This window comes from Malaclemys terrapin, chromosome 8 (genome assembly GCF_027887155.1).
Source record: "Malaclemys terrapin pileata isolate rMalTer1 chromosome 8, rMalTer1.hap1, whole genome shotgun sequence".
Classification (NCBI taxonomy): Eukaryota; Metazoa; Chordata; order Testudines; family Emydidae; genus Malaclemys; species Malaclemys terrapin.
The window spans coordinates 103,010,925-103,022,973 of NC_071512.1; the positions used below are offsets into that span (position 1 = coordinate 103,010,925).

The 12,049-nt window shown below is 41.7% G+C and overlaps 1 protein-coding gene across 2 annotated transcripts in view; it reads left to right on the plus strand.

Annotated features, from left to right (window-relative positions):
- SPATA6 (spermatogenesis associated 6) overlaps positions 1 to 11,708 on the plus strand; it is a 64,414-nt gene extending 52,706 nt beyond the window's left edge. For both annotated transcript variants that reach the window (XM_054037942.1, XM_054037943.1), the window contains one exon: positions 1,464 to 11,708. In XM_054037942.1, the coding sequence (XP_053893917.1) occupies positions 1,464 to 1,644 (181 nt within the window). In that variant the 3' untranslated portion in view covers positions 1,645 to 11,708. The remainder of the gene's footprint in view (positions 1 to 1,463) is intronic.
- The last annotated feature ends 341 nt before the right edge of the window (positions 11,709 to 12,049 follow it).

Sequence of the window (12,049 nt, forward strand, 5' to 3'; positions counted from 1 at the left end):
CAAGGCCTGTTTTTGTGGGGGGGGATTAAGTGTCAAGATGGCCTTTATGCATTTTCAGCCTTGTGCCCACAATTGTGGGCACAGCTGATGCATTTTTCACCCAACTCCCTGTTTCTATAGCCTGTAGACTGGCTTCCAAATTACATTGTTTGTGCCCCAGCATATAATTGTAAGTGGAAGATTATACCTTCTGTTTATCATCTGCAAAAAGGGAGACCAGGTTTTAGAGATCTGGCCCTAAATCTCTCATTCTTCCCCACCCCATTCCCGTTGTTTTAAGTGCACCTTTCAGTGGAAACCTCAGTACGAGATGCTGTTGCTACCTAAAAATACCCTCATGAATAATTTCACATACATTGGTTCCCCCTTTTGTCACATCGTTTAATACATATTAACTTCAAGACAGAATATTAAGACCTGGAAATTCTGTCACTCTGCTGACTTGACTTGATCAATATATGCATAAGCAACACAATTTTGAAGTTTAGCTGTAAAATCAAATCTTACTTCTATTTTCTAGACAAAAATGGCCACCAGTAAACTTCACATGTCCAGTTTATTTTCCCATTCAGAAGATGGTAGGGTTGGGATCTGAACCTTTAGAGAACAGGGGTAAACATTTCAAAAACACCTAAGTCATTTAGGTGTGTTTGAAAAATTTACCCCAGAACTGATTTTTACCTTTTTAATGTTTGATGACCTAATTTCAGATATAATAACATAAAATCAAACTGGTTGGTTTTATTATAATGCAACCATTTATTTCAAAGGTTCTAACAGAAAGCAAACAGTCCATGAAGCTTAGATATATAAATGCATTAAAATTTGTCAGTGCTTGGTAATGAAGACTTTCAGAGGATAAATTCTACTTGATGGTTCTAGGAAAATGAATTCTGGAAGCTGCTGGTATATGAAAATCTTTTCTTACAAATATTAAAACACTGACACATAATGGGAAGAAACAAGTAACGTTCCATTGCCATTATATCATAATGTATTTGGTAAAATATATTTTTAACCTGAGATGGTGAGGATAGAACGCATTATAGCTGCAACTGCAATCATTTAATTTACCTTGAATAGATTGTCTTCATATTGAAATAGCTGCTTATGGTTACATTTTGACCTTCAAAGGACACACACATCCTGTGTAGCTGCTGCATAGGGCTCAATGCCTAGTCACATTGCCAGTCAAAATACCGTAAAGCAACCACATTCTGTTCCAAAACGAATTCTGCCTCTGTTGCAGAGGTATTTACAAAGTGTACTTGGTTACATGAACTAAGTCTTCTGTATTTTAATAACATGGGCTTCTGTTTCTTAGAATAATTTCAGTATAATTATATTTCTATTTGTAAAATGTCTCTGTTTCTCAGCACTGTATCTGGGTTCACACTGCATTTGCAGATTCATGATTCCTCTTCTCCTCAGACTGATCATTTTGGCTTTGCTTGTGTTAACAGTTCATCGGCTCAGCAGAACACCACCGTTCACTTGGATAATGGTGAATATTGGTCCAACCGTGCAGCTGTGTATAAAGGAAAACCCCACAGAGCTATCTTTGAAGACAGCCTGGAGAAAATATACAGAAACATGTACAAAAAAGCTTGTGGCACCATTTCAAAAAGAAAAATACCCTCCTGATAGCAATACAACCAGAAATGTACAGTGCACAAGGTTACTATTTTTAATGAGAATTATTTTTGTGTAACAAATATTTGTATTCTATTTTTTAACATGGAATGTTCACTGGGAAGAACTCTTCTGGGCTAGTGGGGCTTTGAGGCTGGGACCCCAAAAGCAAAATTTTAAAATAAAAAGAAAATCCGAAACCATTAAAGTTAAGCAGGCGCATTGTTCCCTTAAGAAGCTAGGATGGTGCTATTTCACCCACCCCCTCTTCGTCCTTTTCAGTTCTGAAGCAGGCGCTGAGTAAAGTGAATGCTCCTATCAGTCATCAGTGCAGGCTTTGATTGCAGCCAACTCGGTTTCAGTTATTAGCAATTTAAATATAAGTGGTTGAAAGTGAAACCTGCCCCAGTGTTTAAACAGCTAGTGAGATGATCATAGTACAAGACTATCTGTTTGGAGGGATTTTTTTAGAAGGATAATGTCTGCTCATTCCAGGTCTAGAAATGGAGAAGGGAAAAATTCTGATACAATAGTAACCATGTAGCTGTGTTGAAAGTGTTTCTCAGCACTCTCAGCCAGGAAATTTCTATTACTGGTAAGCTCTTTTGAAAATAACTATCTATATATTGTAAGAAAACATCTCTTCTTCATGCATCCCAATGTAACGATGTCTAAAAGTTTCCAGGGTCACTTTCGGAGCTCGTCGGCTAGAGCCAGATGCCCCATGCAAGCATTATGAAGTCCCTGCATCACAATCCCACCACATTTGGAGCCCATCCTTACTAGCCTGCTGGGGATGTATTGGCAGAAATTGCATCTTTTCGTTAAAGGCCACCAAATGTTCGGCAGTAGTTGGATGCTTTCCCAGGAGAAGGAACCTTTTCAGCCTCACAGTGAACAGCTCCCACATTAACAGACCAGGGCAAGCTGCCCATCTGAGTGATTTAAAAGGGCAAGCATGTCCATCTCCCGCTTGTTTCTCCCATTTCAAAAGGAAATGTGTATCCTGGCGCATTCGCTACAGAAGCAGGCAGCTGGGACAGATTCAGTTACACTAGTGCCATCTTATATCTTGCTTTTGGACAAAGCTAGTTGTACAGATGGCAGAAATCTAGGACTGTAACCTGCCAACATAGGGGGATGGACTAAATGTTGGCCTACTCCAATCCGTGCTTTAATACTAAGATAACCTAACTGATTTAAGGAAGCAGCCAGCGAACGAGTAAGTCAGGTGCAGAACACATTGAAAGGCTGTGCAGCGTAGCTTCAGGAAAGGGGGCTTTTGAAGGAAATGTACTGAATACAGGCATTTCTGCTCCTGGTAACAGCTAAACCAATGGCTGGATTAACAACTCCATGTTCCTGGCCTTGCAGTGCTTTAGCCCATGCTTGGCCTTTGCAGTGCTTTAGCTTTTCAGAGTGCAAAACAAAAATTAACCAGTTATTTAACCCTCACGACCTCCTATAATGTAGAGAAGTATTAGTAAGTCACTTTTTAGAGATGGACATGTACAGCACAGACTTATCCAAAGCTTGGTACTCACCAGCACAGGAGGGTTTAGAATGTACAAGTTTCTGGATCCTAGCCCTGTGCTCATCCATTAAACTGGGCTGCTTCTCTGTGGCTCTAGTCCCTATTGGTCTGTACTACAATAGTTTTGTAATAGATAAAAATGACCAATGAAAAGATGGCAGGAAGAACTGGGAAGACCACTTACGCATCATGAAAAGCCAAGGCAGAATTTGATTGGCTCTCTGCCAGCATGTGACCTAGAGTTACCCAACCAAAATCTACATTGCAAGTGCAGGTTGAAATGATTTCCTGATGTGAAGGAGCACTCCGCCATGAGTCCTGTCTTCCTGCCCATGCAGTCAACCCCTCCTTGTTCAGTATTCCCTCCTGGCCTGACCCCAGCGTCATAGCTGCGTGAAAACTGTAAGCATGCCCTTTACTACTGTTCAGGTAGGAGTGCTACTCACCACTACCCATCTCGGCTGATTCAGCCAATTAGTTACTAATTTGAGCCCAATTAGTTAAACACATGGGAGGTGCTGAACATAGAGGTGCCATCTCCTTGTGTGTGAGACTGGAGACCCCAGTCCCACATGTGCAGCCAGAAAATCAAGGAATGGGGGAAGACAGGATAATGAGTTGGAGCATAGAAAGAAAGTGTGGGCTAAAAGGGCAGGAGTTTGGTGGGAAAGACGAGGCTGTAATTTAAGTTCCATTTTAGCCTGATTGACAGGTGGCAATCCTGGTTCTTTAAATTTGTGGGGAACTTACAGGCTTGCTTAGTCTGGGCTTCCTTTAGGAAGAACGGGAGAGGAAACGAAGCGTTCATATTTGAATTTTGCTGGATAGGAATATTCTCCATATGAAGTTTTGCTATATAACATAACGTGTGCTATAAATTGAATGGCCACCCTTTGGCCCCGCTCCTATTGTGTGTAGATGTTTTGCCTCTTAGAATCAGCTAGTATCATCAGTATCCGCTAACCACCTCTCTGATAGCAGGATTGTGCTTGTAATATGTACACCGTGATATAGCTGAGGGTTTTCTTCCAAAGCCTGTATTGGAATCCAGTTCTGTTGTTAGGGGAAAACGTGTAAGCGAAATGTGACGTAAGAGTCAAGCCACACAGCTCTGTCCCTCTGAAATCTGCAAGCCGTTTTTAAAACAAGTGTTTGGCCCCCTCCCCTGTTTGTGTGCTTGGCTAACCTTCGATTAATATGCATATAGCTCAAGTGCAGAGAAGACCGATTCTCCTCTGCTACTGCCGTGTGCGATAAGTATAGTCTCAGGCAGTGAACCAACATAGTAATAAACTGTGATTGTTTAGTGCACCTTGCCTTCTAATACAATTTAAATCCCTTCTATCAAATGCAAATTTCTGGGTTCCTGGGCAGAGCTTTAAATAGCATTTTCTTGCTCAGTCCTTATCTTTTGCCATCCACAAAGTGGTGTGTTAGTGACAGTAGGATGGCATAATTCCACCACCACCATTTTACCTGCCTACTCAAATCTAGAAATAATGGGATAGATTGAGAGAATTAGAGTTTATTGCATCAGTCTTTTTTTTCCTCCCCTGGGCTGTCATAGCTCAGAAGTATTCTAACCAGACATTATTTGCCTTTTTGGTATTGTGTGTGACATAAAATGTAATCAGCGTAATATTTTAATCACTTTTCTTTTAATAAGTCAAATTGAGGCTACTTTTGTCTCAATTCCCACTGGGGCAGAAACTTGGTTTGCGCAAACACAAACTGTACAAACACTGGGGCTCAATCACAAGTCAGGCTCTTTGCTAAATAGCAGTCACTTTAAAAATCCCTCAGCATTGCCCTGTAGTGATTAAGAGGTGGAAGTGTCAAGCTCTTTAAGGATCAGCATTATCTTGCTTCCCAGCTAGAAGGATAGAAACCTCAGCCTGGTCCCTTGAGCATGTCAGATGGAGCGGACGATGTGGAACTCCTCGGGTAATGAAGACACTGAGAATTTTTAGGCTCAAAATTTGAACTTCTTTAAACTCATTTGATGAGGAAAGTGCTCCAGGTTCTCTGTACTGTATGTGGTTTGGGTTTTTATAGACTAGCTCTTCAAGATTTCTTCACCTGAAGTTTTCAGTGAGTCACCAGAAAACTAAGAAATCTGTTAAAAGAAGCTAGTCTTCTTTGAGGTGTGTCCCTGTGGGTGCCTCACTTCAGGTGCACATACACCTGTGCCTCTGATCGGAGATTTTTGGTAGCAGTGCCCATTCAGACTTCGCCTGCACCCTACACATCCACATGCCCCATTCTGAGGCTATATAGGGCTGTGTGAGTGCAGCGCCTTCGGTCCTTTCTCACCCACCTTCCCTTTACAAGCTTCTGGCCATATTGCAGACTTCTACTTCAGCACAGGTGGCCCTGCCGATTAATGACGCTCTCCTTGAGCCAGGCCAGACCATCTGGAAAACTCCAGCAGTGGAACCCCCTACGTGCAAGTATGCCAATAAAAAATACTATGTCCCCAGCCAGGGATTCTGAGTTTTTGTTTTCACAAGGAGATGTGCCCCAGTGGTTTGGCCTGCTAAACCCAAGGTTGTCAGTTCAATCCTTGAGGGGGCCATTTAGGGATCTGGGGCAAAAAATTGGTCCTGCTAGTGAAGGCAGGGGACTGGACTCGATGACCTTTCAAGGTCCCTTCCAGTTCTATGAGATAGGTATATCTGGCACCAAATTCTCTAGTCGTAGACATAGATAATGAAAGGGGGAGTCAGCGTATTTCTAAAGCTACTCCGTATAACAAGGACCAGAAGTGGCTGGAGTTTTTTGGTCATAAAAGCTACTCTTTGGCAACATTACAGTTTGGGATTGTGAGTCACCAAACACTGATGTTGAAATGTAACTACCAGAATTATGAGACGTTTAATGCTTTCATTGACCATTTACCGAGATCCGTATAGTGCCATAATAAAGGAGGGTTAGCTCGTGGCAAAGACATCTTTGCAGGCTTTACTTGATGTGGGTGACACTGCAGCCAAGTCTATTTCCACTGCAATAGTGATGTGCGGACTCCACAGACAGCTCACTTCATTCCCTAAATGACTCTAGGTCTACGCTTAGGTTCCTGGAGATATACATGCCTGCAAATAAAAAGAAATTCAGCAGGACTCAATCCATGCAAAGATCCCATCCTGCTTAATGTTCCACCCTCCGTAGACCATCTGAACTGTCGGCTAAGAGGTCAAGATTTTCTAAAAAGGAGCCAGTGACTAACTTGAATACTTCATCCTAGCCGATTAACATTTCCCAAAATTCACTTTTGAGGGTTTAGCCGAGAGTTTGAACCACCTGATAGGGTTTCTCGGCTACACTATTCCACCCCTTTCCCTTAATTTGGACACTGTCTCTCATTATACCAACAGGTTACTGTCTCCCATGCATCAGACAAATAGGTATCAGCCGCTGTTACTTCTGGTTATATGATCCAATTTATCTCCATCCTGCCCTCCCACCTGCCTTTTCCTTCTCCCTTCAGGGACCTTCTCACGATCAATTGCTGACACAAGATCACATCACTGTGAAGTCAAAGGGCTATAAAACCAGTTCCACTTCAACATAAAGGACAAGGGCTTGTCAAAGGTATATTCTGTTACCCAAGGAAAACGGGTTGGAGGCCAAAAGTAGATCTCAAACAATTGATTAAGTACATCAGACATTCAGAATGATGTCCCTAGCAGCTATAATTTCCTCCCCCAAGTCCAGAGACTGGTTTGCAACTCTTGACCTCAAAGATGCTTACTTATGTCGTGCAATTCATCCCTCTCTCAAAAGATTTCTTCATTTCATAGTCGATCACTACCAATTCCTACCCTTCAGCCATTCTTCCACCTCAATGATTTTCTCAAAAATAACGGTGATTGTAGCCACCTACCTCCATCGTCTAGGAATAAGTCTGTCTGTACCTCGGCGACTAGCTCCTCAAAGTGTGGTCTTATCAGGAGGTGTTGTCAGCAATTCAAACAACAATTTAAATTTTCCACAGTATAGACTTACAAATAAATATTGAGAAATCGGCCTTGACCCCTATACTGCGTATATTTTTTATAGCAATGTTCCTGGGTTCGATGACGAGGAAGTCTCCAGACGGGTTTTTTGCTCTATCCAAAGAATGGAGTTCAGGCCTCACATACCAGCTAGAACATGGCTGCAACTTGTGGGTCATCTGGTAGCTTCCGTTTTCGTAACATAGAACACCAGGTTACATCTTCAGTATGTCCAGGAGTGACTCAGAACAGCATATATATCCAACAAACAGTCTGAAACTCTACTCAGCCATTCACCTCGTGGAAGGATCCTTGCAAGGTTTGTGCAAGAATCCTGTTCATCCAGCATCCCCCTATGGTCATGATAACATCAGACTCTTCTCTCTTGGGATGGGTAGCACACTTGGATCCTCATGTATCCCAAGGCAAACGGTCACAACAAGAATAGTGCTTGCACATCAATCTGCTAGAATTGAGGGCAGTCAGAAATGTTTGCCTCTACTTTCTTCCCCTAATCAAAAACAAGTCAATCAAGATCATGATGGACAACATAGCTTGTATATATTATATTATTTGTCAGCAGGGAGTGTGTCCCCCCTTGCTCTGCACCGAAGCGATAAAGATTTGGAATTGGTAAATAGTCAACCAGAGAGTCATTTCAGCTTCTTACTTCCCAGGTATACAAAACACCATGGCAAATGATGTCAGCAGACATTTTATCCTAAATTGTGAATGGGAGTTGGACTTGTGAGTCTCTACAAAATATTCCTAATTTGGGGGTTTCCAGAGGTTGACTTTTGCACCACTGCAGCCAACACAGAGTGCAAAAAAATCTGCTCCAGAAGAGGACTCAAGCCTTTATCTCTAGCAACCACCTTTCTCATTACATGAACAAAGGGTTTTATTGATGCTTATCCACTGATTCCACTGCTTTTAAAAGTTTCAACACAATCAAGCAGGACCAAGCCAGGGTCATTTTGATTGCACCAACTTGGCCAAGGCAGGTTTGGCTTCCTTACCTCATCGAACTTACCTCTTGCCCTCAATTCTCAACTATTGTCTCAGAATGCAGGTCAAACACTTCACCCCAATCTGAATGTTCTGCAACTCCAGGCACGGTTCCTCAATGATTCTTGGAATTAGGGGTGTCCTGTTCATCAGAAGTACAACCTGTACTGTTAAATAGCAGGAAAAAATCTACAAGATGCACTTACCTCCAGAAATGGAGAAGATATCATCTTTGGTATAACTACTTTCATCACTCACCTGTCCAGTCATCTCTTTCCACAGTCTTGGATTTACCTGTTGGAACTGAAGATATCAGATCTATCTGAGAGTTCCATCAAGGTTCACTTAGAATTAATAACAACTTTCCACTCACCAGTAGAAGGTTTCTCAGGTTTCACGTATCTAACCACAAGGAGGTTCCTGAAAGGTCTTATGAAACTTGTTCTGTAAATTAGAGTTCTGTTCTGCTTTAGGATCTCAGTCTTGTCCTTAACTCTCTCATGAAACAGCCCTTTGAGCCGCCAGCTACATGCTCTCTGTTACATTTGCCTATGAAGATGTCCTTGTTGGTGGCCATCACTTTTGCTCGAAGGGTTGGGAAGATTGGGGCTCTAATGGCAGGCCCTCCATTTACTGTCTTCTCCAGGGAGAAGGTATCATTACAACCCCATCCAAAACTTTTACCTAAGGTTTCTTCTGAGTTTCACATTAATCAGACTATTCACCTTCCAGTTTTCTTTCCTAAGCTGCATAAGACAATACCCAAAGCCACCTTCTATACAGTAGATGTTAAAGGGGCATTGACCTTTTACTTGGACAAAACTGAACCATGAACCATTCAGGAAGTCCCCTAGACTTTTGCCGTTATTGCAGACAGGCCTAGGAGATCCACCATCTCCATGCAGCGACTCTCTAAATGGATCTCTGAATGTATTCTTACCTGTTACAGTTTGGCTGATGTTCAACCTCCCCTACAAGTGACTGCACATTCTACTCTGTCACAGTCTACAACTGTAGCCCAACTTGAGGTCGTTTCAGTTGTGGAAATCTGCAGTGCTGCAATGTGGACCTCAGTACTTGCTTTTCCCAACCATTAGGCTTTGGGTCATGCTGTAAGATCAGATTCTACAATAGACAACACAGTCCTTTCTTCAGTGCTGGACTCTGTTATGAACCTTCTGCTTCCTTAAGGGGTTATGACTAGGAAGTCATCTGAAGTGGAGCACCCATAAGACACTACTCGATGAAGGAGAAGAAGTTACTCACCATGTGCAGTAACTAGAGTTCTTAGAGATGTGTCCCCCTGTGGGAGCTCCATCACCCTTCTGCTTCAGAGATTCCTTTGTGGGGCTTTGTAGTACAGAAGAAATAGAGGGCGGTTTGCCCACTCAGCCCTATATAGGCTTGGTCACAGGGCGCATGTGTGGGATGAACGGGCACTTCTCTGATAAAGGCACAGAGCGCATTCGGACCTGAAATGGAGCACCCCGGGGACGCATCTCCAAGAACTCCAGACACTGCACAAAGTGAGTAACCTCTCCTTGTGGTTAAGTTATAGAACTGGGAACAAGAAGACTCGGGAAGTCTGTGGTGAATCACTCTGCCTCTTTGTGTCTTTGTTACCCTATCCATAAAAGAGAGAGACTATACCTCTCCTACACAGGGAAAAATGCTTAAAGATCCTGAGATAGAATTTGTTACAGAAGCGATTTATTCCTAAAAAAAATAACCTCACCAAGACCCATCTACTATTCAATAAAAAGGGCTTTACTGTAGATTTCCCAATTTCTTACTTTTTTTTATCATGTAACTGTCAAAAATAAACAAGCACTATTCTTGTTGAGATGGGAGTCTGATGTTAAATCTGACAGAGTCCATTGAGAAAGAGAATATACAACTCTGACAGCTTGTGGCTTAGAGTCTAATCATTATAATAAAAATCCTAGCCAACCTCATTGGTTTAGGTCTTGATCCTGCATGTCTAATCCTTCATTGTTCCTACTGGAGTCTCTTCTACTCTATACAGGTTCTTATACTTCATCTGTGTGTATACATGTATGCATACGTATGCTGTGCTATTAATTTATCTTAGTAGAGTCAAGGTCAAAATGTGCCTTGCACTTAGAGTGGAAGGTGGTGAGTCCTTCTATCACTATATAATCTTCGTCTTCCTAAGTCCTAAACTTGATGTTATTTTAGCAACATTGAACTGTGCAAAGCAAAATTTTGCTAGTTGCCTCAGTATATAAATACTATAATTTAATAGAGAGTCTTTGGACCATGTGAAGTCTAACAGCTGTCTTAATTATGACAGTGCGAGTTTACTTGTCTGATTAAGAGAATGATAAAATTTATCAGATTATTATTGAGAAGATTTAAAAATTGGAATTAGTTGTGGAGTGTGACAAGGACTTTTGAGCTTTTTTTTTTTTCCTCTAAAAAGTTTATGGGGAAAACCCTGAAACTTTAGAAGTCAGTGACCAAGCCATTCTACAGCAATAAACCCACTAGAAGCCAGCCTTTGGGTATGACTTGAATTAACTACCTCATTGACAGAGATGATGCAGTAAAGAGGGAAGTCTTTTTAGATCAAGTCCTATGTCCCATAACAAACAAATTGGTATTCTAGGAAAAGATCACTAAGGTCTTCCAATAATTCCTATTTCTGTCATGTAGGGGGGTCGAACACACAAACCATCATCAGTGGTCACCACTAGAACATCTTGATCCCAATCTTTTAAAAAAAAGAAGAGGGGGCGGATTGTGGCTCTGAAAGTGTTGACTGTTGTCACCACAGATTGAAAAAAGAGACAAGGAAACTCTTGCTCTCACTCCCCTTTCCCCGCACCCTAATCACCTACCACCCTTGTAGTTTCATGTGCTTGCTTTGTGAGGGAAAACTATTCTGAAATCCAGGATAATTTTCTGGATGAAAACCTGTAGGAAATTTAAACGTTACCTTTGGCATATCAACTTCAGAGGTCATGCAAGCTTTCTGCTGGGGATTCCCATCCAGTCAGGATGGTTGGTTTTGATCTAACAGAGCCGTGGCACCTAGCCATCTGAAACCACTTTCCCCACGATGCTCCATTATGACGGCTGCTATCAGCTGAGCTACTCTTGCTATGGTCCCTAGCTTTGAAAACTTTTAGGCCTAGAGGCCGACATGTTTTGGTGGAGAGTGATTGTAGAACTTTCTCTCTTTGTTCCTCAGAGTTTACCACCTTTCAGGGCATAGGGTGAGCTGCTGTTCTTTGGTCAGGCTTTTACTTAACTCTGTGGAATTGCTGGGGAGGTTTTTCTTAGGATGGGTTGGGGTGACACAAAAGAAGGAGATCTTTGTTCAGTCTGTTGGGGGCAGTTTAATGTGTCGCTTTCCATATGCATCAACGCACCCAGATGCCATGGATGAGGGGTTTATAAAACAGTCATTTAAATAAATCGTTTGAAAGTAACACAGCCAATATCCACTTCTCCGAACTTCTGTAGATTGGATGCTTATGTTTAGATCATTAAACCAACTGGAATTTTTGGACTTTGAGCTCCATGTGTTCTTTCAAAGGCGATAGCTCTGTGAACCGGTTCATTCAGCACTCCAGTAGTAAACACTTGACAGAAGGTTGCTTTCCCTGCCTGCCTTGTTTTCACCACAATCATGGAGTGTTTACATACATTTTAGCCTCTGTGCCATTTTTTGAAGGCTTTATTTGTCTCATTTACGTTTTTGGTTTGGATAATACTTAAATATGAAATCCATCTGTGAAGCATATTGTATATGCACGTTGAAGGGTAAAACCAATTTTTAATTAAAATTTTATACAGCGCTTGTATTTCACTTTGTCCTGTTTTATTATGAAACACTTCAATCTTCTTCCTAAAA